Source organism: Podarcis pityusensis (genome assembly GCF_964106645.2).
Source record: "Podarcis pityusensis genome assembly, chromosome: 10".
In the NCBI taxonomy this organism is placed as follows: Eukaryota; Metazoa; Chordata; class Lepidosauria; order Squamata; family Lacertidae; genus Podarcis; species Podarcis pityusensis.
Genome location: NC_138035.1, coordinates 3,921,207 through 3,948,676, shown reverse-complemented (window position 1 = coordinate 3,948,676; position 27,470 = coordinate 3,921,207). Strand labels below are relative to the sequence as shown.

The following is a 27,470-nucleotide window of genomic DNA, read 5'->3' as shown; positions in this document are numbered from 1 at the left end:
AGCTGGATCTCCGGGATCAGCCCCTTCCCCGCTCTCCAATCCACTAAAGGAGGGGGGAAACCTTCCTCTCCTCCCCCCCTCAAACGTTCCCTCCCCTCCCTGCACATCCTCCTCTCACCCCGCCCCCACCATCCCAAATCCCTCCCCCAATACATTGCTCCTCCTCCTCCTCCTCCTCCTCTAATCCGGCTCTTCTGTTCCAGGAATGGGGTGTGTGAGCCCCCTCCCAAACTGCCTGCTTCTCCCGGAAGTGGCTCTTCTGCGCCGGATTGCTGCTTTGCGCCGTAGCTCTAGGGGCGCGCGCGTTCTTAAAGGGGAGGAGGGGCGGCAGGTAAATCCCCCTCACCCACGTGGATGTTGCACGAAAGGAAAGGAGGATCGGGAGCGAGGACAAGGAGGTAAAGGGGTCGGAGGGAGGGGGGAGAAAAGGACCCAGAGACCCCCTCCAGCTCCCCAAGCGCCTTCCGTGGGGTCTGGATCCCGGCACGCGTGCTGCGAAAAGGCGGAGATGGAGCACCCACCCACGAGGACTCCCTGGGGTGCGGAGAAGCGGGCCAGGAAAGGGTTAAGGGGTGCGGGAGGCGCCTGGATAGAGACCCCCCTGTCCCTCCCCGGCTCGTCTTGGGGGGGGCAATAGGGACGGAGAGATGGGTCGCGCATGGCGAGGGGTGAGCCGGGCCAAGGGGGCGTCTGGGTGCAGGGGAGACTCCGGGAGAAAGAGAGGGGGTCATGGAAGTGGGGGGAGAAGGGAGGGGGCACCCCCGGGTCATGGAAACGCAGCAATGGTGGGGGGAGAGGAAGACCAGTCTTTGGGGAGACATCTCCATCATGACGCCCACGATAAACCTCCGGATGGGCCGCCTTGGCTTCTCCCTCCCACCCAGGAATGGGGCCCCCCTTCAAGGCAACCAGAGAAGGATCCTTGGAAAGTGGGGTCTAGTCCCCCCCACCCCTTCCTTCCTGCAACCTCCATCCTCTTCCCACCCCATAAGCCCCTGCCCTGTCCAGATGCAGCGATTCTGCCCAGTCCATTCCTTGGTCCCCTGGAGAGAAGAGGAAATCCAGAGGGGAGGGGGGAGGCCTTCTCAGAAGCGGCCCTTGGTTTCTGCAATCCCACCCAGGAAGCAGCCAGAAACCTTTTCCTCTCTCCCAGGCTTCCATCTTCATTGTCTTTTCCACTGAGGATGAGGATAATGTACACCTGTCATCAGAAACAGGGGTGCAGAGTCCATGGAATGGCTCTCAGGGCTGATAGAGAAGTAGCACCTCGAAAGTATTTCTGTTCCTCTTATTCTTTGTAGGCAGTGTCAGAGTGACTGACAAGCTGAGATACAATCCTTCAGCATCCGATGACAGCGACTGCATGAATCTTCCCAGTCAAAGGAGCCATTTTCAGGATAGACAGTGCCTGTGGCTGGAGGCTCTACACACCGGGTGTGCCTGTGCAGGCCAAAGACTGCCAGTATTAGCACAGGTGAGGTGTGTGACCTCCCCAAATTTACAGAATGTATGTGAATGCGCGTTCGTGGGTGGTATTATTGTTTATGGCAACCCTGTGATTTTGTCCACCCATAACATTCTTGAGCTAATATTGCAGTACAAATTCCAAAATAACTACAAAAAAATCACAAAAGAATAATAATTGTAGTATTTATACCCTGCCCATCTGGTTGGGTTTCCCCAGCCACTCTGGGCAGCTTCCAGTACACATAAAAGACAGGAAAACATCAAACATTATAAACCTCCTGACACAAGGCTGCCTTCAGCTGTCTTCCAAATGTCAGGTAGTTGTTCATTTCCTTGTCCTCTGAAGGGAGGGCGTTCCACAGGGAGGAACCACCGAGAAGGCCCTCTGCCTGCTTCCCTGTACCCTCACTTATCACAGAGAGGGGACCAGCAGGAGGACCTCAGAGGAGGACCTCAGTGTTCAGAGTGAAGGATGGGGGTGGAGACGCTCCTTCAGGTCTACAGGGCCAAGGCGATTGAGGGCTTTAGGTCGCAGATCTTGCTCCTCCATAATGATCTCCAAGTCCGACATATAGTTAGCAGAGTAGGAAAAAACACTCAGAGGCAGCAAAAAATCCATTCAGCAGATAAATTTAGTACAGAAGGCAAAGAAGCAGAACAATCCAAAAACTGAATTTACAGTAAAACCCTAACTTGGTATATCAAAACAGCCCTCAAGTAAGAAAGACACAAGCAGAGTAGAGAATAGCAGAATAGGAAGTGGGACCAGCCGTCTTTCAATACTGTAATTTATAAACAATTCAGTGTCAGAGTAAACTTGGGACTGGATAACAAGCTTGGCTCACTCCAGTTTAAGTCAGCTTCTTCTGGTTCCCAAAACAAGGAAGGTTCAGCATAATCTCATTACAACTTATTCCACCACCTGCTCTCAGCAGAAAGGAAACTGCCTTATCAGGTAAAATGTTCCAGCTAGAGAAAACATCAGCTTTGTATCACACAGAGTAAAACCACCAGAACCTTCTTGAACCAACAGACTAGGAATGATCTCTATATGTTAGATCAATACTTTTCTTGCCTGAAAGATGCAACCATGACACTTTAAAGATCAGCACAAGCAGTTTGAATTGTGCTCGGAAATGCACTGAGAGCGAGTGAAGATCCTTTAGGACAGTGTTACAAGGTTGAACTTTTCATTAAGTACAGTTATCCCTTTGCCTTGAATATCCAGCTTTGTCAGTGCCAGATTAGGGTAGTCCTGTGTCAGAAGAGGGGCTCGAGATCAGGCAGCACATCATTATTATGAGGAACAATTGGGGTGGGGTGTTTCCCATTTGCCAGCTGCTTTCCTTGCGCTTCTCCTGCTCTCTCCATGCAATGTGAGGCATGTAGACGGAGGTCCATCTCCAAGAACAGGAGCTTCCCTGAGCACCCATTCAGCTGACCCCAAGCACCAAGCCTTGTCACTAGTTCTCTGACTGACCCAGACCACAGTCCCTGGAAGAAACTTAGACCTGGGTCTCCCAAAATGGTCCACTTGGACCTCTTGAGGCCATTGGGACTGTGAAGGTGACTCATGAAGATCTAGAGGTGGAAACAGGGCTGGATGGAGGATTATAATAATATAATCATAATAATAATTTATTATTTATACCCCGCCCATCTGGCTGAGTTTCCCCAGCCACTCTGGGCGGCTCCCAATCAAATATTAAAAACAGTACAGCGTTAAATATTAAAAACTTCCCTGAACAGGGCTGCCTTCAGATGTCTTTTAAAGATAAGATAGCTGCTTATTTCCTTCACATCTGAAGGGAGGGTGTTCCACAGGGTGGGCGCCACTACCGAGAAGGCCCTCTGTCTGGTTCCCTGTAACCTCATTTCTCACAATGAGGGAACCGCCAGAAGGCCCTCGGAGCTGGACGTCAGTGTCTTTATGATGCAGAGGATGGGGAATGTCCAAAGGAACGATGGACCAGAGAAAGAGAGGGCCTGTTCACGGACAGAGAGCAGCTGCCATTCCTGTGAGGAAACAATTGATTTGAAAAGGCTGCATTCCAAGATCATGCTGTGCTATTAATGATGTTTGAGGATTATGAAAGGTTGCTGCTGCATTACTATCATTTGATGACATTGCTTTTTCATTTGCTGTGCGTAAGAGGGGGTGGGGTGGGTGTTTAGTTGGGTGCGGGAATTTGTTTAATTTAATTTAATTATGGTGTGTTTGTAACATTCTCTTTTTTTGTTGGTTTTTTTGTTTTGTTAGTTTGTTTTTTGTATAGGTTTTAATTTTATTTTAAGGGGAGGGGTCAGGGCTGCCTGGGAGTGGGTCCCAGCAAACAAAATGGCTGGGGCAAGTTCCACGGGGGGGGGGGGGTGTGTGTGTGTGTACTGGGGCAACCGATCTCAGTGATCATGGGTAGGAGGAGAAGTTACGCTAAGACCAGACCACATCATTGCTGAGGAAGTGGGCTTAGTCATTGTTTAAGGACTATCCCTGCCTCCAGGTCTGGTCTTGACCGGACGGATACTGGAATCAGCAAGGGATACCCACATGACCTGAAGGTGCTGCTGTGCTTCATGCCAGGTCAATGATCCAAAAACCATTGTGATCCATGACTTGGTAGTGGATGGAGGACTTGACCTGGCATGTGTAACAGAGGCTTGGTTGGATGAAGCAGATGGGCCTGTCCTTGCCGCTGCTTGTCCACTAGGTTTCTCTTACACACAGCAACCCAGGCCTTGTGGGCGGGGAGGGGGGGTTGCAGTGATTTTTAGGAAGTCATTAGTTTTCACCAGGCGTCTTATTGGGAAGACCCAGTTCTTTGAGTGCATGTTCTGGAAGTTGGGCAATAGGGGCAGTACAGGATTCCTTCTGGTGTACCGACCTCCCAGCTGCACCAAGGATTCCCTACGTGAGCTACTCCAGGTCATGGTGGATGTTCTCCTGGAGACACCTAGTTTGGTTGTCCTAGGGGATTTTAACATCCATGCCGACACGACCTTACAAGGGGCCGCTCGGGACTTCGTGGAAAGCATGGCCTCCATGGGGCTGTCCCTGAATAAGTCTGGCCCAACCCATAGCCGTGGACATGCCTTGGACCTGGTGTTTACCTCTATGGATGTTGGTGATCTGACACTAAGTAAAAGCGAAACGAAAGAAATGCCATGGTCAGATCACTTGCTGGTGCAACTGGACTTCTCCGCGACCCTTCCCCTCTGCAGGGAGGTGGGACCGATTCGGATGGTCCGCCCCTGCCACTTAATGGATCCAAATGGTTTCCAGAGAGTGGTAGGGGATGTTTTATCCCATGTTGATGGCCTTTCAGCTGATTCCCTGGTGGCCCGCTGGAATGTGGAGTTAACCAGGGCTATTGACCCTTTGGCCCCGAAGCACCCTCTCCGATTGCATGGAGCCCGGACAGCCCTGTGGTTTTCCACGGATCTGAGGGCAATGAAACAATCGCTGAGATGGCTAGAGTGCCGGTGGCAGATAGCCCATTCTGAATCTGACCAGACATGGGTTAGAGCATAGTGTTGAGCCTACCAAGTGGTGATAACAACGGCGAAGAAGACTTTCTTCACCGCCTCTATTGCATCTGCGGAAAACAGCAGCAGGAGACTCTTTCAGGTGGTTCGCAATTTAGCAGAACCACCTGCTCCATCAGGGCCCAGTACAGGCCACATGATCTCCTGCAATGATTTTGCAAAGTGTTTTGCAGATAAAGTCGCTCAGATTCAAGAAGAGGTAGACTCCACCGTGGCATCAGGACCGGGGCAGGAGAGTGCTAGAGAGTGCTAGTCAAGTTGTGTGGGATCAATTCCAATCTGTTACCTCCGAGGATGTGGACAGGCTGCTTGGACGAGTGAAACCAACCACTTGTCTCCTTGATCCTTGCCCATCCTGGCTTATAAAAGCTAGCCAGGAAGGGCTGGGTGATGGGCTTCGTGGGGTGGTGAATGCATCCCTCCGTGAGGGAGCCTTCCCAGACCCGCTGAAAGAGGCGGTTATTAAACCGCTTCTTAAAAAAACATTTTTAGATGCGGCCACGATGGCCAACTATCGCCCAGTCTCAAATCTTCCATTCTTGGGCAAGGTGATTGAGCGGGTGGCACGCCTGGAAGAAGCGGACCATTTGGATACCTTCCAGTCGGGATTCAGGCCTCATCATGGGACTGCAACTGCCTTGGTCGCCCTGGTTGATAATCTCCGGTGGGCTAGGGACAAAGGTGAGAGCTGTTTCCTAGTTCTGCTGGATCTCTCAGTGGCGTTTGATACCATCAACCATAACATCCTTCTGGACTGTCTTGCCAGAGTGGTGCATGCTCTAGTTATCTCTCACTTGGACTACTGCAATGCAGTCTACGTGGGGCTACCTTTGAAGGTGACCCGGAAACTACAACTAATCCAGAATGCAGCAGCTAGACTGGGGACTGGGAGTGGCTGCTGAGACCATATAACACAGGTCTTGAAAGACCTACATGGCTCCCAGTACGTTTCCGAGCACAATTCAAAGTGTTGGTGCTGACCTTGAAAGCCCTAAACGGCCTCTGTCCAGTATATCTGAAAGAGCGTCTCCACCCCCATTGTTCTACCCGGACACTAAGGTCCAGCACCGAGGGCCTTCTGGCGGTTCCCTCACTGCGAGAAGCCAAGTTACAGGGAACCAGGCAGAGGGCCTTCTCGGTGGTGGCGCCCTCCCTGTGGAATGCCCTCCCATCAGATGTCAAAGAGAACAACAACTACCAGACTTTTAGAAGATATCTGAAGGCAGCCCTGTTTAGGGAAGCTTTTAATGTTAGATGTATTACAGTATTTTAATATTTTTCTGGAAGCCGCCCATAGTGGCTGGGGAAGCCCAGCCAGATGGCGGAGTATAAATAATAAATTATTATTATTATTATTATTATTATTGGGAACATGGGTAGGAGGCAGGGGAATGTAGGAGATGTTCAAATAAGAGAAGGGGCTAATTGTGTTTGGTTTGATTTGTTCTTTTCCCTTTCTTCTCTTCCTTGAAATACAAAAAGGACTTCCTCTCTGCCCACTCTGAAGAAGGTGATACAGAAGAACGTCAGAATTCCGGGGGACGAGGAACCTTTCATTTTAATTTCATAGGAATAGACATTGAAATGTGCGAAATGTGGAATATGCTTCACTGAATGAGCACACCTAGTTCACACCAACAAATTCACAGGAGAGAAACCTTTTAAAGATTTGAAGTGTGGAAAGAGTTTCACTGATAGTGAAAAACCTAGAACACATCAGCGGACTGCCATGGGTAAGAAAGGATTCAAATGCAGGGAGTGTGGGAAGAGCTTCAGACAGAGTGGACAACTTAAATTACACCAACGGACTCACACAGGGGAGAAACCATATGAATGTATGGAGTGTGGGAAGAGTTTCCGACGAAGAGATACCCTTAGAATACATCAACAAACTCACACAGGGGAGAAACCATTTAAATGTGTGGAGTGTGGAAAGAGCTTCAGTTCCAATGCAACCTTTAGATTACATCAACGGACTCACACAGGGGAGAAACCATATGAATGTATGGACTGTAGGAAGAACTTCAGTCAGAGGGCACACCTTAAGTTACATGCACAGACTCACACATGGGAGAAACCTTATAAATGTATGGAGTGTGGAAAGAGTTTCCGTCGAAGAGATACACTTAGAATACATCAACGGACTCACACAGGGGAGAAACTATTTACATGTACGGAATGTGGATTGAGCTTCAGTCAGAATGGAAACCTCAAAAATCATCAAAAGACGCATTCAGGGGAGAAACCTTTTAAATGTGTGGAGTGTGGAAAGAGTTTCCGTCGAAGAGATACACTTAGAATACATCGACGGACTCACACAGGGGAGAAACCATATGAATGTATGGAGTGTGGAAAGAGCTTTAGTTCCGATGCAGGCCTTAGATCACATCGACGGACTCACACAGGGGTGAAACCATATGAATGTATGGAGTGTGGAAAGAGCTTTAGTGATAGTGGAACCCTTAGAATACATCAACAGACTCACACAGGAGAGAAACCATTTAAATGCATAGAGTGTGGAAAGAGCTTTAGTGATAGTGGAACCCTTAGAATACATCAACGGACTCACACAGGAGAGAAACCATTTAAATGTATGGAGTGTGGAAAGAGCTTCAGTTTCAATTCAAACCTTAGACAACATCAACGGACTCACACAGGAGAGAAACCATTTAAATGCATGGAGTGTGGAAAGAGCTTCATTCAGATTGGAAACCTTAGAATACATCAACGGACCCATACAGGGGAGAAACCATATACTTGTATGGAGTGTGGAAAGAGCTTCAGTCACAATGCAGGCCTTAGATCACATCAACGGACTCACACAGGAGAGAAACCATTTAAATGTATAGAGTGTGGAAAGAGTTTCAGTCACGATGCCGGCCTTAGATCACATCAACGGACACACACAGGAGAGAAACCATTTAAATGCATGGTGTGTGGAAAGAGCTTTAGTTATGATGCCGGCCTTAGATCACATCAACGGACACACACAGGGGAGAAACCATTTGAATGTATCGAGTGTGGAAAGAGCTTTAGTTCCGATGCAGGCCTTAGATCACATCAACGGACACACACAGGAGAGAAACCATTTGAATGTATCGAGTGTGGAAAGAGCTTTAGTTCCGATGCAGGCCTTAGATCACATCAACGGACACACACAGGAGAGAAACCATTTAAATGCATGGAGTGTGGAAAGAGCTTCATTCGGATTGGGCACCTTAGAATACATCAACGGACACATACAGGGGAGAAACCATTTAAATGTATGGAGTGTGGAAAGAGGTTCAGTTGCAATTCAATCCTTAGATCACATCAACGGACTCACACAGGCGAGGGGAAACCATTTGAATGCATGGAGTGCGGAAAGAGCTTCAGTTACACATCAACCCTTAAAACACATCAATGGACTCACAAAGGCGGGGGGGAAACCATTTAAAGCTTCAGTCAGAGTGGAAATCTTAGAAAACGTCAGGAGACATACAGGAAAGAAATAGTTTAAATGTATGGCGTGTGGAAGGAGCTTCAGTTAGAGTGGAACCCTTGATTTACGTCAACAAACTCACACATGAGGCAAACCATATAAATGTCAGGAAAGTAGACAGAGGTTCAGTCCTAGTGGAAGTCCTACATCTACAGACTCATGGACAGGAAGAACTTTAACAGTTGACACCCTACAAACCCATCAACCTTCAAAGAGGAGAAGCTGTTTAAAGGGAAAGATTGCAGAAAGTGCTTTAGTTATAATGGAGTGTTTAAGGAACATCTAAGAGCCAGTGTGGTGTAGTGGTTAAGAGTGGTAGATTCGTAATCTGGGGAACCCTGTTTGCGTCTCTGCTCCTCCACATGCAGCTGCTGGTGACCTTGGGCTAGTCACACTTCTTTGAAGTCTCTCAGCCCCACTCACCTCACAGAATGTTTGTTGTGGGGGAGGAAAGGAAAGGAGAATGTTAGCCACTTGAGACTCCTTCGGGTAGTGATAAAGCAGAATATCAAATCCAAACTCTTCTTCTTCTCAGAGGGGAGAACCCATTTAAATGTATGGAGTGAGGAACGTGTTCCTTTCAGAGTTAACTCTTCTTCACAGCAATGAACTCAGCAGAAAATCCATCTTCAAAGCGTGTCATGTATTTGTTCTGGTGTTTATATGTTAAACTGTATAGTAATGAAATAATGTTCTGATGTTTATATGTAAAACCTATATAGTAATGAAATAATGAAGGTAACGTCCCACAATAATGAGTATAATTATTATACTCATAATTATTATATAATTATGAAAGAAGACTGGAAGAAATTTAAAGACTATTTACAGAAATATTGTAAAATTAAGGAATTTTAGAAGGATGTTGGATAGAAACTAAGAGGTTTTTAGCTGTAATACTTTAAGAGATATGAAAAAAGGTTTGCAACTGGGTAATTTTAATGGTAAGGATTTGCTGAACTAACAAATTGAACTGGAATACAAAAAAGGGAGGTATGAGGAGGTCCGGGGAAATAAGTATAGGGAAGATAGGTTATGGAAAATTAATGTCTTTTTAACTGTTTATTTGGTATGTTTCTTTTTATTTTCTTTTTACTTTTTTTGGTTATATATTTTTTAAAAAAAACTTTATTCTTTTTCTTTTTGTATTCTGTATTTTTTGTATTTTTTGAAACTTTAATAAATATTATTTAAATAATAATAATAATAATAATAATGAGTATAATTTTAGATGTAAGGTACCTTTTGATAGTGAGGGGGAGAGGGTGAATCTGTATTTCTGGTGGTGAGTGAGGATTAGGTCTGGGCATATATTGATCTCATCCTATACCAGTTTCTAGACTACATTGTGATAACCTTTGGAAAACAATGGATATGGCAATACACCACGAATCACAGTGTGTGTTTCTGGGATGCACATTTGCCTCAAAGCAGCCGGCAGAAAGCTTTGCTTCATGAAGGGCTTCCGGTCAATCGCTCGCCATCACAGTCGGAGATCTCTTTATCAGAGGAGACCGCGGTATATCAAAGGCAGGGGAAACTGCTCCAGCACAGCAGACCCCGAGGAAAAACCTCAAATTGAGCATTTTGAGGATGTGGAATCCGGCAGGTGTCCAAAAGTGGGCTCCCCCCTCCCTGGCAAGTTCTGTTTTTGAGCTCCGAGAGCGAGGGGGTTGGAGCTGCGACACATCGGACAAAACACTTCCTTTGATTATACGAAGCTGCGAGACTGTGAGGCATTAGCAGTCAATTCTTCCAACATCAAAAGCATTTAAGGACTGTATTGTGAGTACCTTTTACGTTTGGATTATATATGGCTAACTAAAGGCCTTACCCCAAGGGTCACTAAATCTGAGATTTGCCCAAGGCCTTGTTCTGATCATAATGCTGTGTTGACAGAGTTAAAATTGTCTTTACAGGGTACTTTTAGATGGCAGATGAATGATGATTTACTGAGAAATGAATTGATTGTAAATAAAGCTCAAAAGACCCTTGTCAGGGAACTGCCATCAGTGCCGGAGGGAGAGAGCAAAAGCCAGAGGGATTCCAGAGAGCGTCCCGGGATTGGGAGAGGCAGCCCATCTTCTGGGGAAGAGAATCAGCATAGCACCAGTGGAGAAGGGGGGCAGATGGGGGAAGCGGCGAGGCGGTCCCATGACTCCTTGCCAGGGACCAGCGGGAAGAGTAGGGGTCCTCCGCTGCCTACGCCCTCCTTGCACAGAAGGCTTTCGCGCTGAGAGAGTAGGAGGAGACTAGGCGTCAAAGAGCTTCTTTGCTGGAAGAAGTTTAAGAAACGCCCACTGACGGATTCTGCCAGCGATTGAGACAGCCATGGATGAGTGGCTGTCCGGACAGAAAAGGTTCACTCAGGCAACCCAGCCAGGTGTTTGCACCGGTTTACGCACGAGCAACCCCTAAAACCATTACAGCAATCCGTCAGTCTCTGACGTTGCTTGTGCGCAGCCCCGGAGAGGCAGCACGATGAGCCAAACAGGGCCGGCCGGAGAGACAGAGCAAGAAGCCATGGTGCAAGGTCTGGTCGAGAGGAACCGAGACCTGGAGGCGCATGTCGCTACCTTGTCTGTGCGGCTGGAGGAGAGACGGGCTCAGGATGCACAGGTCAGAGCCACCCCGATAGGGAGGAAGGTCCTGGGGCTGGTACACAAGTTTGGTGGAAAGCCCCAAGACTACAATTCCTTCCGAACATTGTGGGACATCTGTAGGATGGGGCGCGCGAATGGATCAGGTCCCTAATGGCGACGCAGAATGATGCATTGAAAGATCTTAAGAAATTCTACCAGGGAATGGACGCGATGTTCTCCAGCGGGGTGGAGCAAAGCGTGACACAGAGGGAGCTGATGGGGTGCAAGCAGGGGAGCCTGTCCGTCAGAAACTACTGGTCGCGTTTTGTGATGTTAGTCCACAAGCTCGGGTGGGATCTGGACTCTGAACTAGTACAAATGTTGTTTGAAGGGGGTTTGGCCCCCGAAGTGAAAGACAAGTTGTCCCGAGCGCCCCGCCCGCGGTCGATGGATGAACTCACAAAGACTGTGCTTGCGATCGGTGTATGCCAGGAAGCGCGGGCTCAGGAGAAGCGGGAGATAAGGGCGGAACGTTTCCATGACAACCGCATTCCGGAGATGCCGAGGGAGCCTTCCCAGGCGGCAGAGCTGATGGAAATTGATGGAGCGCGTGCGAAGTTTCAAACGCTGGTGAAGGTCGGGAAAAGGAATGGAAAACTACCAAGAAGTGTTTCCTCTGTCAGCGACTGGGACATTTTGCAAAGGTCTGCCCTCAACGAAAAGCCTGGCAAGGCATGATGGGGGCTGCAGGCCACAACGAGAAGGGGGAGGAAGAGCCGGTGCAGGGAAACGACAACGCCTGGCTGCCAACGAGCAGGGGCAGCAGCCAGGCCAGCAACCAATAGAAGTGCCCCAGCCTGACCCTCCCAAGGCAGCTATAGCCATAGAGGTGGTGCTAGAACTCCCAAATAGGCACCCCGTCAAAGTGGGGGGGCTGCTAGATTCTAGCAGCTCGTGTAATTTCTTCAGCAGAGACTTCGCTCTGGAGCACCAGCTCCACCTGTTGCCACTAGATTTTCCCTTGCAGGTGACCACCATCAATGGCAGGGAACTCCTGGGAGGGGAAGTGACACACCAGACACCGCCAATGCGAATGAGTGTCTCCAGGCACACAGAAACCATTGCCTTTCACGTGGCCACGCTGGCAGGACCCCCAATAATACTGAGAATGAGCTGGCTGGCAATACATGACCCAGTGGTGTCATGGCATCAGCGGTCAGTCACCTTTGGGTCAGCTTACTGCTTAGAACACTGTCTGGGAGGGAAGGAACCAAGAATGACTGTGGCCAGGGTGGCTGGGCTGGCCCTGGAGCAAAAAACGGAGGAGCCACCACAATATGCTGATTTGAAGGAGGTCTTCAGCGAGACGGGGGCAGACAGACTGCCCCCCAGGCCCTTTGACTGCCAAATCAACCTGCTTCCAGGGGCTCAGTTACCGGTGGGTAAGCCGTATGCCATGTCCGACCGGGAGATGCAGGAGTTGCAGCAGTTTATTGACAAGAACCTGAAGAGAGGTTTCATAAGGGAATCAAAGGCGGTGGGGGGCAGTCCAGTGTTCTTTGTGGACAAAAAAGAGACTAATCAGCCCAGATTAGTTGTGGATTACCGGGCCCTAAGCCTGGTGTCAGAACCCGTGACTTTCCCAATGCCCAGGATTGACGATATTTTGACACGTGTGAGGCAGGGGAAGATTTTTACCAAGCTGGACCTCAGGGGAGCATACAATCTGATTAGGATAAGGGAGGGGGACGAATGGAAAACGACCATGTTCACCCCCCTGGGGGCTTTTGAGTACTTAGTCATGCCATTTGGATTACAATCGGGGTCCGCCTGCTTTCAAGCCTTCATGCACCATGTGTTGGGGCCCCTGCTGTACAAGAATTGCATAGCCTTTTTGGATGACATCTTAATCTATTCGGTCAATGAAAATCAACACGTCAGAGAAGTCAGGGAGGTGCTACAGAGATTGAAGAAGCATCAGTTGTGGGTCAAGCTGGGAAAATGCCAATTCCACGCCAGGGAGGTCGAGTTCCTGGGGTACAGGTTGTCAGACAAAGGACTAGCCATGGATCCAGGCAAAGTGAAGGCAGTGCTGGAATGGAAAGCCCCCCAAAACAGGAAGGATGTGCAGAGGTTCCTAGGCTTCAGCAACTTCTACAGGAAGTTCATAAAGAACTTTGCTCACTTGACAGCGCCCATAACGGATTGTCTTAGTAGCAAAAAGAAATTCACATGGACAGAGGATGCGCAGCAATCCTTTGAAAAACTGAAGAAGGCGTTCGCCTCGGAAGAGCAACTCCTGCATGTGGATCCGGAGAAGCCCATGAGACTGGAGACGGACGCGTCCGACTGCGCGATTGGAGCGGTCCTTTTGCAGCCCGGGGCCAAGCAGAACTGGAGGCCGTGTGCCTTTTTCTCTAGGAAGCTGAGCAAGTCGGAGCAAAACTACACAGTGTATGACCGAGAACTGCTTGCGATCTATGCGGCATTTCGGCAATGGAGACATCTATTGATAGGGGCGCGGCACAAGATCCAGGTCCAAACTGACCACAAGAACTTGGAATACTGGCGGACTGCGCAAGTGCTCAACCAGAGACAGATCAGATGGTCCCAGGAGTTCGCCAAGTTTTTCTTCGAGATCCGATACGTGCCGGGAGAGGAAAACGTAAGGGCAGATGCCCTCTCCTGGAAACCGGAGTACATGGAAGGAGAGGGGCCACCAGAGACCAGGCACGTGTTCCCCAAGGACCGGTGTGGGGGGGGAGCATTGGTTGGGAAACGAGAACTGTCAGGGCTCACCAGAGACGATGAGTTTGCTCAGACAAAAATCAGGGAACTCAGGGACGGAAAGGAAGTCAATGGAGGGTTTGAGGAAAAGGAAGGGCTACTGTACTATAAGGGGGCACTGTATGTACCAGGGGAGACTTTGAGGGGGAAGGTACTTAGACAACTCCATGACAACCCAACAGCTGGGCACTTTGGGCAGCACAAGACCATGCTACTTGTCACCAGGCAGTTCTGGTGGCCAAAGGTGAGGGAAGACGTACGAGAATATGTACGAGGGTGTGACCGATGCCAGAGGGCAAAGGGGGAAAGGGCTGTCCCCGCGGGGCTACTGGAACCCTTACCTACACCGGAAAAGCCCTGGGAGGTGGTGTCCATTGATTTTATGACAGATCTGCCCAAGTCAAGGGGAAAGACAGCGGTCATGGTAATGGTCGATCTACTGACTAACATGCAGCAACGGCAGAGGAGACAGCCAAGCTGCTTGTGGATCACATTTTTAGACTGCATGGGGCTCCACTGAGGGTAATCTCGGATCATGGGAAACAATTCACTTCCCGGTTCTGGCGGAGACTCATGAGCTTGCTACAGGTCGAGGTGAGCTTCTCGACGGCGAGGCACCCAGAAACCAACGGACAAGCCGAAAGAGCGAATGGTATACTCCAGCAGTACCTACGCTGCTATGTCAGCGAGAGACAGAACGATTGGGTAGAGAAATTAGCTTTGGCTGAATTTGCGTACAATAACGCTGAACACGTGTCCACGGGAATGAGCCTGTTCATGGCCAATTACGGGTGTCACCCCAGGGCCTTCCTGGGGCGGGGGGAGGAAGGATGGAATGTACCTGCAGCTGAGCAATTTGTGGAGGAAATGGAGGCCTTACACCAGCAACTCAGGCTGAACTTGGAGCGGGCCAAGGAAGTTTACAAGAGGCAGGCGGACAGGCACCATCGGGAGGGGGAGGCCATACGGGTGGGAGACCGGATGTGGTTGTCATCCCAAGGGTTGCCCCTAAAGGGAGGGTGCAAGAAGTTGCAGCCTAGGCGGCTGGGGCCTTTTGAGGTGATACAGCAGGTTAACCCAGTGGCATTTAAACTCAAGTTGCCTGACAGCATGAAGATACATCCGGTGTTCCATAGGTCCCTACTTTCACCTTACAGGGAGGGGCAGGAATTCCCGGGACGGGAGGGAGGGGTTACCACCCACCCGCAGGTAGAGGAGAGGGAACACTGTAACGAAGCCACGGAAATACTCGATTCAAAGTGGCGAGGTCGCCAGGTAGAGTACTTGGTAGCCTGGGAGGGGGAACCTAGGTCTGAAAACACGTGGGTCCCTGCTGAATCAATCACTGACAGGTATCTGGTGGAAGAATTCCACGGTTTGTTCCCGGATAAGCCCAAACCATTAGCTAGATTCTGGGAGGAAGAATTTAGACCCACAGACGACCAAGGGGACTTTGTGGGTTTCCCTGCCTCCAAAGAGGAGGGAGAGGTGTCCGAGGGGGAAGAATCAGACTGGGAGGTTCAACCAGCGGGAAGAGATCCAAGCAGATGGGAGGCTGGTTTTGAATCCTCAGAAGATGATGACAGTTCCTTCAGGGGATTCCCCGCATCATCAACCGAGGAAAGAGAGGAGGTTGTATCGGAAAATCGCGCCAGGGGTGGGGGGGTCCTGAGGAGGAGGTGGATGTCAGGGAACTGCCATCAGTGCCAGAGGGAGAGAGTAAAATCCAGAGGGATTCCAGAGAGCGTCCCGGGATTGGGAGAGGCAGCCTATCTTCTGGGGAAGAGAATCAGCGTAGACCAGTGGAGAAGGGGGGCAGATGGGGGAAGTGGCGAGGCAGTCCCATGACTCCTTGCCGGGGACCAGCGGGGAGAGTAGGGGTCCTCCGCTCCCTAAGCCCTCCTTGCGCAGAAGGCTTTCACGCTGAGAGAGTAGGAGGAGACTAGGCGTCAAAGAGCTTCTTTGCTGGAAGAAGGTTAAGAAACGCCCACTGGCGGATCCTGCCAGTGATTGAGACAGCCACGGGTGAGTGGCTGTCCGGACAGAAAAGGTTCACTCAGGCAACCCAGCCAGGTGTTTGCACCGGTTTACGCACGAGCAACCCCTAGAACCATTACAACCCTAAAGGACTATTTTGAATTGAACCTGAATCAAGACAAGAAGTTGAAGAGGCAATTGCTCAAATGAAAATAGGCAAAGCACTGGGACCTGATGGTTTAACTTCCAAGTATTATAAAATATTAAAGGATTGGCTCATACAACCATTGATGGATGTTTGTAACAAAATATTAAAGGGGGACAAAGCACCCGAGTCCTGGAAAGAGGCCTTCATCACTCTGATACCCAAACCAGATACAGATAGAGCTCAAGTAAGGAATCAGCGACCAATTTCCTTGTTGAATGTGGATTATAAAATATTTGCAAATATTTTGGCTAAAAGATTGAAGAAGGTTTTGAATAAGCACATACATAAAGATCAATCAGGTTTTTTACCTGAAAGGCATATGAAAGATAATATTAGGAATGTACTGAATAATATTAGGAATGTACTGGAAAGATTAGAGGCAAAAAAGAATCCTAAAGCAATGTTAATGGTTAGTGATGCAGAGAAAGCCTTTGATAATGTTTCTTGGAGTTTTATGAAACAGAACTTGTGTAATATGGGGATCGGTCAAAAAATTTAAAATTAATGCAATTTACTTTGAGCAGAAAGCAAAAATTATAATTAACAATGTGGTCTCAGAAGAAATTGGGATTGAGAAGGGAACCAGGCAAGGGTACCCACTCCCCCCCCCCCCCGCTTTCTATTTCTGTCCTAGAGGTGCTGTTGAATATGATAAGGAATGATGAGGAAGTTAAAGGCATAGTAGTGGAACTAAACAATATAAGTTAAAAGCCTTTGCTGATGATTTGGTATTGACTTTACAGGACCCTGAGATCAGTGCAATCAAAGCACTGAAGATAATCCAACAGTTCGGACAAGTTGCAGGTTTCAAATTGAATAAGAATAAAACCAAAGTTTTAGGGGGGGAAATAATGATACATGATAAACTTAACTTAGAGGAACCCACAGGGCTGAAGTTTGTGAAAAAGGTGAAATATCTGGGTGTAAATATGACTGCAAAAAAATTGCATTTGTACAAAGACAACTATGAAAAGTTATGGAAAGATATCAAAAGAGATTTGGATATTTGGACAAGGTTGAAACTATCTTTGCTGGGCCGAATTTGTGCGATAAAGATGAATGTATTGCCTAAGTTGATATTTTTGTTCCAAGTACTCCCTATCATTGATAAGTTGAATTGTTTTAAGGAATGGCAAAAGGTATTGTCTAAATTTATCTGGCAGGGGAAAAAACCCAGAATTAAGTTTAAATCATTAACAGATGTAAAAGAGAGGGGGGGTTTCTCCCTGCCAGATTTAAGGATTTACTTTGAAGCTGCAGCCTTTTGCTGGCTGAAACAATGGTTTTTATTGGAAGATACAGATGGTTTGGATTTAGAAGGTTTTGACAATGTATTTGGTTGCCATGCATATTTATGGTATGACAAGATAAAAGCTCATAAAGGATTTAAAAATCATATAATTAGAAAATCTTTGTATGATGTTTGGATAAGATACAGGGATTTGTTAGAAAGGAAAACACCCAGGTGGATATCACCATTGGAAGCTAAAACTCATAAAAGGTTGAATATGAAAGCTACGTGGTTGAAGTATTATGATCAGTTGAAAGATAAATTAGATGATTTAATCCAGTACATCCAGATAAATGAAGTGTTTAAAATGGATAAGAAAATCGGTTTTCAAACAGAGAAATCCAATCTGGAAACAGAATTATTAGATACAAAACCAAAAAATCTATATAAGATGTATAATTTATTGCTGGAATGGCATACGAGAGATGAACAAGTGAAATCTGTAATGATTGAATGGGCCAGGGATGTGGGGCACAATATCATGATGGTGGACTGGGAGAAATTGTGGAAAAAAGAATTGGAAGAAACAAGATTTACCAACTATCGAAGAATGGCAGATGAAGATAATGGACTATATGGAATTTGCCAAACTGACCGGGAGACTCCGAGACCAGAGAGAAGAGATGGTGGAAGAAGATTGGAAGAAGTTTAAGGAATATTTGAAAAAATATGTTAATATTTAAATCTCAGAATAGTTCTGGAAGTGGATATAGGCTGTAGGGTTAGAAGTAGAAGATAGTGTATTTTAAAATAATATTATTTGCAAGCGATGAAATGTGAAGTTAATTTAAGTGTGATAAAAAAAAGATGGTTAGAAACTATGATATATGTAAACTGCTAAAGAAGAAGTAAAATGAAAATCAGATAGGTGGGACTTGGGGAAGCCCACCTAACAGTGTTTAGAAAAAATAAGGATAAGACAAGAATTTGTTTGTATTGTTTGTTTTTCTGTTTGTGTTCTTTATTTGTGTTATAAAATGAATAATTTTTTTTGAAAAAAAGAAGAAAGCTTTGCTTCGTGAAGCCCCTGCAGATGCTGAGTTGCTGACTTCCCTCCCAGAAGACAGGAAGTGAAACACACACATCCATTGCTCTGTGTCCTTCCAGCCTCTTTCCTCCCTTGCTCCCTTCTGCCGGTTTGTGTGCCTGACTTAGATATCCTGCGTGCTGTATTTTTTTATTGCTGAAACTGGATTTGCTCTCAGGAGCTAAGTTTTGTGCCTCACTGGGGACCCAGTGAGAACTGTATGCTCTGAAAACTCAGTAAACTATTACTGAAGAAGTCCTGCTGCCCTGGAGTTGCTCTACTCAAGCATGCAAGACGGTTTTTGCACCAAACTCTGTCACCCCCCCCCACCGCATGATCTCCAAGCACTGCTTCTTCACCAGAACTTCATCCCTGCCTCCTAAGCATTCTGAAAAAAACTTGAAATGCTGTAATTTAATGTAAGATTTTGCCCCAAGCCTAATTGCAAGAGGGGGGAGGAGGGGCTACAGGTACCAGGGAAGTCTCCTGGGGGCCCCATCTTCACTCTTGAACCCCATGGGGCAACCCCAGAGCGCCTGCTTATTCTGGGGTTTGGGGAAGAAAGTAGTTTTCTATAGTCCCAGAAGTTTTTATTCAGTCATGCTGGTAGGGAGTTTTCCTACCAAAGGACCACAGTTCAAATTACTATCATACTGATTGCACTGTTGTTTCTGCTTTTGCTGTCATAGAGCAGGTGGGTGCGGGGGGGGGGGAGGCACCAGCTGAGGGACCCACAAGGGAAGAAGGCTCAGAGCCCAGGGACTGGTGGTGGGATGGCGATGAGCAGAAAGAGGGAGAAAAGGGAGCAGAATGGGAGGGGAGGTGTTGCAAGCTGAGGAGGAAACAGGGTTTGGTGAGCAGGAAGAGGCTGGGGCAGAGAGCAGTTCAGGCTGACCCAACATGCATCACTTTAATCTTATTGATAATGAACTGTATTTTCTGCCCATTCACCCCCTTTGAAGAAGTCCTTTTGGAGCTCGTTGCAATCTCTCTTTCTTGGAAAAACCCTGGACAATTTACTGCCATCAGCAAACTTTGCTACCTCCTAAGTCTATATCATTTATGAACAGGTTGAAAAGCCACAGGTCCCAATACTGATCTTGAGGGGACTCCGCTTTCTGCTCCTCTCCATTCAGAGAACTGTCCGTTTACTCTCTTGGTGTTTCAGAAGGAGGGCTGCCTCCGACAGAGGGGCACATTTTTCTTCTAAGGGCACATTTCCGGGGTCCCCACAGTGCCCCCCAGCCTGGCTCCACTTGGCCAGGGCAGCTGCATTTTGTTTCGCTGCAGATGAGCCTGCCCCCTGAAATATGGGGTCTTAAAGGAACTTTGATGGGGGCAGAGGGGTCGCAGCTTCCCCACACTTGTGAAGGAGCCATGGGGGGGGGGAGGCAGGTGTAATTGGGGGGGAGTAGTGTGGAGGAATGAGCGAGACAGAGCTTCTGGAGCCTGTGCTGCCCCTCCCCACCTGAAACTTTCCTGAGCCTCTCCCCTTTTCATTTCCATGACTGGGGGTCCCGCACAGCCCTCAGGGCACCTCAGTATCTTGGGAGGGGGAGCTATTTTGTTTGCTGAGGGCAGGGACACAATCCTGTCTCATTGCGGGGTGTCAGGCTTTTAGGTAAGAGGCTCAGGTGGAAAAGCACTGAGAAGGAAAAAATCCTGGGGTGCTGATTTCCTCCGCTGCCCAGCTCGCCAGGGGGCCACACCCCGCGGTCCCTCCGGGGTCAGCAAAGAAGGAGAATCCAGGCAAGTTAAAGGAGCAAAACAGCGGTCAGTAGACCTGATATTTATTTGTAGCAACAAGGTTCATCCACACAAAGAGTAGGAACACTGAGAATATGGTTGCATGAACTTTTAAAACTTTTACCCCCTTTCCCATAATAAATTTTCTAACAACTTCATCAATACATGACATGGGGCTTTTTCGGGGGTTGTTGCTGTTGCCGTTTTGTATTTATATTTTAGATCTTCTTGTGATTCATGTGGAAATTGTTCAATTTTTCAACCCCAGCATTCCAAACTAACCCTATCGCCGTCTAGCATTTCCTAAAATTTACTCTTCTACTGTAATTACCATTAATATATTAATGTCATTGATACATGCTTATAAAACTTTAACTACAAACACCAAGACATTGCACTGAAACTTTCATTAAATGCGCATGCATGCACTTTCCAAGAGTCTCATTCGAGAGCCAGTGGGGTGCAGTGCTTAAGAGTTTTGGACTAGGAACTGGGAGACCTGGGTTCCAATCTCCACTCAGTCACTGGATGATGGCTTCACAGCCCAACCTACCTCACAGGGTTGTTGTCAGGATTAAACAATGAGGGGGAGAACGACTTAACACCTCACTGAGCTTCTTGAAGAAACAGGTGGTATATAAAGGCATCCAATAAATTTCACTAAGAAGAAAGGTAAGATTCTGCTCTTAGGCAAGAAGAATTTGCTGCACAAATATAAGATGGGGGATACCGGGCTTGCCAGTAGTACATGTGGAAAAGGGGTTTAGACTAACATGAGTCAACAGTATGATGCAGCAGCAAAAAAGGCTGTTATTCTAGGCTGCGTCCAAAGAACTCAAGTGTCCAGATCAAGAGAAGTAACAGCCCCAATTTCTTCCGCCTTATTCAACCACACCTGGAGTCCTGTGTCCAGTTCTGGGTGCCCCAATTTAAGAAGGATTTTGACAAGCTGAAAGGTGTGCAGGGGGGGGGGGACCAAGACAATTAAGAGTTGGGAAACCAAGCCTTCTGAGGAACAGGAAGGACTATCACGTGGAAGATTGAACAAGCTTGTTTTCACCAGCTCTGGAGGCTGCGACCCAAACCAATGGCTTCAAATTAGAGATGCCCTTGGAAGGTTGTGGACTCTCCTTCCTTGGAAGTTTGTAAGGAGAAGTTTGAAGGCAATATGTCATGGAAGCTTTAGTTGAGAGTCCTGCAGTGGACTAGACGACCCAGGGGTCTCCTGCAGGTCTAAAATTCTATGATTCTCCCCTGTATGAATTCTTTGATGGGCCATGAACTTGGTCCTCTTACTGAAGCTCTTTTCACATTCCAAGCACTGATATGGTTTCTTACCACTGTGAATTCTTTGATGGGAAGGGAGACTTTGCTTCTCCCACATTCCAAGCACTGATATGGTTTCTTACCACTGTGAATTCTTTGATGGGTAGGGAGACTTTGCTTCTGACTGAAGCTCTTTCCACATTCCAAGCACTGATAGGGTTTCTTACCACTGTGAATTATTTGATGGGAAGGGAGACTTTGCTTCTGACTGAAGCTCTTTCCACATTCCAAGCACTGATAGGGTTTCTCCCCTGTGTGAATTCTTTGGTGGGAAGTGAGATTGGCTTTCTGGTGGAAACCCTTTCCACATTCCAAGCACTGATATGGTTTCTCACCACCGTGAATTCTTTGATGGGAAGGGAGACCGGAGCTCACAGTGAAGCCCTTCCCACATTGGGAGCACTGTTATGGTTTCTCACCACTGTGAATTCTTGGGTGTGCCACGAGATTGGCACGGTGACTAAAGGTCTTTCCACATTCCAAGCACTGATATGGTTTTCCCCTTGTGTGAATTCTTTGGTGGGAAGTGAGATCGGCTCTCTGGAGGAAACTCTTTCCACAATCCAATCATTGATAGGATTTCTCCCCGGTATGAAGGCTTTGATGGGTAGCGAGATGGGCGCTTTTACAGAAGCTCGCTCCACGTTCCAAGCACTGTGAATTCTTTGGTGGGAAGTGAGATTGGCTCTATGGCAGTAACTCTTTCCACATTCCGAGCACTGATAGGGTTTCTCACCACTGTGAATTCTTTGATGGGAAGTGAGATTTTGCTTCCGACTGAAGCTCTTCCCACATTCCAAGCACTGATAGGGTTTCTCACCACTGTGAATTCTTTGATGGGAAATGAGACTTGCCTTCTGACTGAAGCTGTTTCCACAGCTCATGCATTGATAGGGTTTCTCCCCAGTATGAATTCTTTGGTGGGAAGTGAGACCGGAGCTCACAGTGAAACTCTTCCCACATTCTGAGCACTGATAGGGTTTCTCACCACTGTGAATCCTTTGATGGGCCGTGAGATTTGCCCTGTGATTGAAGCTCCGCCCACATTCCGAGCACTGATAGGGTTTCTCACCTGTATGAATTATTTGATGGGCTGTGAGATGGGTGCTTTGACTGAAGCTCTTTCCACACTCTCGGCATTGAAATGGCTTCTCCCCCCTGTGAATTCTCTGGTGCTTATGGAAGGTTGTGCTTGTATTAAAGCTTTCCCTACAATCCAAGCCTGATAGGGTTTCTCCCTGCTGTGAGTTATTTGATGTGAAATGAAATGTGCACTCGTACTGAAGCTCTTTCCACATTCCAAGTATTTCAGTGGGTCCTCCCCTGTGTGAATTATTTCCTGTGAAGTGAGGCTTTCATTCCAACAGAGAGTTTTTCCCCATTCAGAGAACTGAGAGGGTTTCTTCTCAATAGCATTTCTTTGGTGGGTAGTCAAATGGGAACTGTGGCTGAAGCTCTCTCCACACTCCAAGAGTGGCAATGGCTTCTCCACTGTGTGAATTCTGTCATGGGCGTCCTTTCTCTCAATTTCCAAATCATCACCACCTGCAATGAAGAAATGGAGGGCCACTGTATTGAATATTGATCATTAACCCTTGTGATAGAGGAAGAATTCCATGCATCAACATTGCTGACCACACACTAGAGGTGGTCAGTGTTAGAAACAGAGATAGGACAGCTAAGACATAAAGAGGACCTTAAACCTAGGTTATGGGCTCAAAAATGGAATGTCCATATGCACTCTCTTATGACAAAAATACAAAGCTGAAAAGGAATGAACAGCAACTGAAATAATATGTTCATTTTTCACATGGTCTAGTCCTTCCCCTGCCCACCCCTCTGGGTTTTTAAGAAGGTCTCTCCTTCAGTCTTTAGAGAGTAGCTGGAAGTGGGGAGGCAGAAAAAGGTTCTTCTTTCCTTCCACTCTGCAGTTTTAATCCGAAATATTAGATTCTGTGAGCAGAGCTCAGAAACTGCTCGTGTCTATGACATTCCCTGTTGCAAAATGCGCCTAGCACCATGCGAGTTTCAGACACTGGAGGTGGTGGATGATTGTGTCTACCTAAGAAACCAACAACCTCTTCATTGATGCTGACCTAGACATGTGTACTGGCGAGGCACTTATGGCAATGGCTCACCTCTCCAAAAGAGTACAGTGGTACCTCTGGTTAAGATCTTAATTCGTTCCGGAGGTCCGTTCTTAACCTGAAACTGTTCTTACCCTGAGGTACCACTTTAGCTAATGGGGCCTACCGCTGCCGCCATGCCGCTGCCACACAATTTCTGTTCTCATCCTGAAGCAAAGTTCTTAACCCGAGGTACTATTTCTGGGTTAGCGGAATCTGTAACCTGAAGCGTCTGTAACCTGAAGTGTCTGTAACCCGAGGGACCACTGTATGGGTGAATGGGATGCTAACCAATACCAAGATGAAGGTCTATCAGGATTGTGTGTTGAGCAAGCTGCTTTGTGAAGTGAGTCATGGACAATTGCAACCATCAGAAACAACCCCTCAATGCCTTCCACAAGCTCTGTGTCAGGAAGATTTTGGGCAATACAAGGCAGGACAGTGTCAAACAAAGATGTGCTTTCCTAACCTCAAATTCCCAGCATGTTCCCATTCCATTCTCAGCAAGGTCTATGCTGGCTTGATCATGTCCACAGTCAAAACAGTCGATAGCCCTCCATTTAAGGTGAGTTTAGGGGGTATTAGAATCCCAGGTGCTGCAAATGGCCCTGTAGTGCTTCCTCAAAACCAGGGAGGCTTATCACAGAGAGAGATGCATGGAATTTCCAAAGACAGATTAGGATCCAGAAGGGAGCCTTACTGAGAGAGGCCATGATCCCATGATTCTCCTCCATGACTTCCTTATGCAGAGCTCTCTGGTCTGGATCCAGCAACGCCCATTCCTCGTCTGTGAAATGAACAGCGACATCTTCAAAGCACACTGGACCCTAAGAGAGAAATGAAAAGGTCCTCTTTAGAGAGCATAAAGATTATCTGCTACACATTGCTGTTTCTTTCTGCTCATTAAATGGTGTTTTGTTTCAATGGGATCGTCCTGCTGCACGTTTTAATTGTGGGTGCTGCTTTTAATGTCTTAGTCGAATTCTTTTCTTGTGTGATTTAGTGACGGACATTAATCTTTGTGTAAATGGAAGGAACTCTTCATTGTGTTCTTAAAATCCTTCTGTCTGTGCCAGATGGAAGGATCCCCTCTCTGCTCCCCATGTGCTGTTCTTCGGGGGGGGGGGGTGGAGAGACATTTCTGATGCCCTAAAGACAACTTCCAGAAGTGCACTGGGGGGAAAGGGGGGGAGGAGAAGGTGGGGAAAGCCCCATTGTGCAACTGATGTGACAGGATAGGTGAATCCTGGGAACTGTTTTTTAGGCTTTTTGAACTGCTTAGAAGTCTATTTTAGCATTCAGTGATAACTCTACAAATAAAACGACAATGACTTATGAATGATCTTATTGACCTTCAGAAGGTGAGTTAAGGCAAGGTGGCTGTTCCTTATTCTCAGGACATTAAGTTTCTCGAACGGCATTCGCAGCCTCTTCGCTTCTGTCTAGGCTGCCCTTGACAAAGATGCCTTAAGAGAAGCTTGGGCAGAAGCCAAGAGGAGGAGAGAGATTCCTTGGGGGCCAGAGGCACCCTGGCTGCCCCCCCCCTCAGCCCCCTTCCCCACAGGGCTCACTCCCTCTACCTGAGCTGCTTCCACAACCGTTGCTTCTCCTTCCCCACCAGGAATAGATGGAAGAGGAGGTCTTGCTGGCATCATCTGGTCACCTGCAAGAGACAGAGGTAAGTGGGAAGCCAGGAGTGCAGCTGCTCTCCAAAAAGTCTCACCTTCTGAGTGCATCTGGACATTTGGACCCATTTCATAATTTAGTTGGGTTAAAAAATACATCTCCCTTCCTTGGTGCTCTTGGTGTCTTGCTCCCCCCCCCCCCCCAAAAAAAGAAAAAAGATGACAAGAACCCATGGATTCGTTTTGATATCCACAGAAAGGGACCAAACGGAGAACGGACTCCTTCCTTACCCAGCAGCCTTACTCTCGTGTCCAACAGAATCCTTTTGGTCTCAGAGGAATCTGGGCCCATTTCTGCAAACAGATCCTGTCTCTGAAATAGCAACAAAGTTTCAAAACAGAGAATATAAAGAAGAGTTAGAAAAGGAATGACAGAGGCAAAAACTGAAGGGCAATCTGATAGCATTCAATGGCTGCTTTCCAAAAAAAGGATGGAGAATTTTCAGATACCCTCACTCACGTTCGGAGCCCCTTTGGAGTATCCAGAGGAAAGTCTCTCTCACCTGCTGCTCTGCCTGCTTCTTCTCCTCTGCCTGACTCAGGAGGAAACCTTCGGCCAGGGCCACTGCCTGGGAACTGGTCTCCGCTCCACATTCCCTCACCCAACTTTCCATCTCCGGTGGAAGGACAGCCAGGAACTGCTCCAAGATCACCAGGTCCAGCATCTCAGCTTTTGTGTGCCTTTCTGGCTTCAGCCATTGATGGTAAAGGTTGTAGAGTCGGCAGCAAACCTCTCGAGGTCCTTTGGCCTCCTGGAAGCAGAACTGCCTGAACTGCTGGCTCTGCACCTCTGAGCGGAGAGTGTCCTCCTCACCCAGGATCTTCAGCACAGTTTTCCCCCAGAATCCTCCACTGCTCCCAGTTCTGATGGCATGGCCTCTTCCTGCTTCAGGGCCAGCTGAGTTTTTCTCATCCATCTCTGCTCTCAGGAAGACTCCAAGAGAGATGAAGGAATCCCTTGATCTTCTGCCAAGTTCTGTCTGTCTGAATTAGAGATCCTTGCAAATTCTACAAAGCAAATACATCATTCTGTTACAAAACTGACCTATTGCCTGGAAGAGAAAAATGTTCCGTGAGGAAGTATGTATGAGTCTTGGAAGAGTCAGCTCTGGACTGCACCACAACCCAGACTCTTGAGGTTTCTTTAGAAAGGAGAAGCAAAACGTATTTTTCGCTCCATAAGATGCACCTGACTATAAGGCACACCTAGTTTTTAGAAGGGGAATGCAAGAAAAAAAAATATTTTAAAGGGAGCGCTTGTAGGGATCAGATGAGATTACCATGTGGAATTATAAAATATACATCAAGCCATTGTGTCCACGATGAATGCATTGTGTTGACTGGGATTGATATATTGATGATAATTTCTGATTAAATCTCATAAGATTCTACATCCATGCCCTTTTTCCTCTACTGCCCATTTCTCTCTCTTCACAAGTCACGTACACACTTAGACAGGCAGGCGTCCTGGGTCCTCAAAGACAATGGGCAGTTTCGTCGATGTAGCTTTTCTGACATGTTAATCTTAGGATGTTAATCTTAGGGCCAGGAAACAGGTTTCACATTAAGGTGATAATGATCGCTGTCCTCCTGGCCATCCTTCTTATCACGTGTACTGATTGCTTATGACCTCCGGGGTTGCTGAATGCGCTCCTTTGTAGTTTTCATTCATTTACTCCAAAGTATGCATGCCTAACTAGTATTTATAGTTTAACTTTGTCCCCACTTGGGGTTTGTTTAAATGCTCAGAGGAAATCTGATTGGTTCTTACGAGCACTGTGTAAAAGATTCTTTTGCTAATAAAATGGCCTGGTGAAATGCGGCTAGTGAAAGGGAGTGTGGCTCTTGGGAGCTTTTCCGGGAGGTGGGGGAAGGGACTGAGGGGCTGGCCTCTGTCCCTTCCCCCACCTCCCACAAAAGCCAGCAAGAGCCGCACCCTCTTTAAAGGGTGCACGGCTCCTGCAGGCTTTTCTACGAGGAGGGAGAAGGAACTGACTGTCACTCCCTCCTCGGGGAAGAGTCCGCAAGAGCCGCGCGGAGCGTGTGTGCGACTCTTGGGGGCGTTTGCCGCCTGCATTCGCTCCATAAGACGCACACACATTTCCCCTTTTTAGGAGGGAAAAAGTGCATCTTATGGAGAGAAAAATACAGTAAGTCTCCCGCCCTCCTAGAGTGAAAGTGACCATGCAAAATGTGCAGGGAACTGCTGGTCTTTCTGAGAGAT

The 27,470-nt window shown here is 47.5% G+C and overlaps 4 protein-coding genes across 6 annotated transcripts in view; 2 read left to right on the top strand and 2 right to left on the bottom strand.

Moving 5' to 3' along the window:
- Positions 1–27,470, top strand: part of LOC308486405 (uncharacterized protein) — a 154,348-nt gene that overhangs the window by 101,932 nt on the left and 24,946 nt on the right. The window lies entirely within an intron of this gene.
- The window catches only part of LOC308486200 (uncharacterized protein), a 66,812-nt gene that overhangs the window by 36,587 nt on the left and 2,755 nt on the right, over positions 1–27,470 (bottom strand). The window contains exon 2 of one of the 3 annotated variants that reach the window (XM_081022704.1): positions 25,750–26,254. The exons of the other annotated variants lie outside the window; for them this stretch is intronic. Within the exon in view, the coding sequence (XP_080878830.1) occupies positions 25,750–26,163 (414 nt within the window). The 5' untranslated portion in view covers positions 26,164–26,254. The remainder of the gene's footprint in view (positions 1–25,749; positions 26,255–27,470) is intronic. 3 annotated transcript variants of the gene reach the window in all.
- Positions 185–9,545, top strand: LOC308486296 (uncharacterized protein). The gene is made up of 2 exons (XM_081022997.1): positions 185–398; positions 6,493–9,545. Exon 2 carries the CDS (start codon positions 6,740–6,742, stop codon positions 8,444–8,446), a length of 1,707 nt encoding a protein of 568 aa, XP_080879123.1. The 5' UTR covers positions 185–398; positions 6,493–6,739; the 3' UTR covers positions 8,447–9,545.
- Positions 20,118–22,874, bottom strand: LOC308486399 (uncharacterized protein). Its single transcript, XM_081023216.1, has one exon. The coding sequence runs from the start codon at positions 22,731–22,733 to the stop codon at positions 21,807–21,809; it is 927 nt and encodes a 308-aa protein (XP_080879342.1). The 5' UTR covers positions 22,734–22,874; the 3' UTR covers positions 20,118–21,806.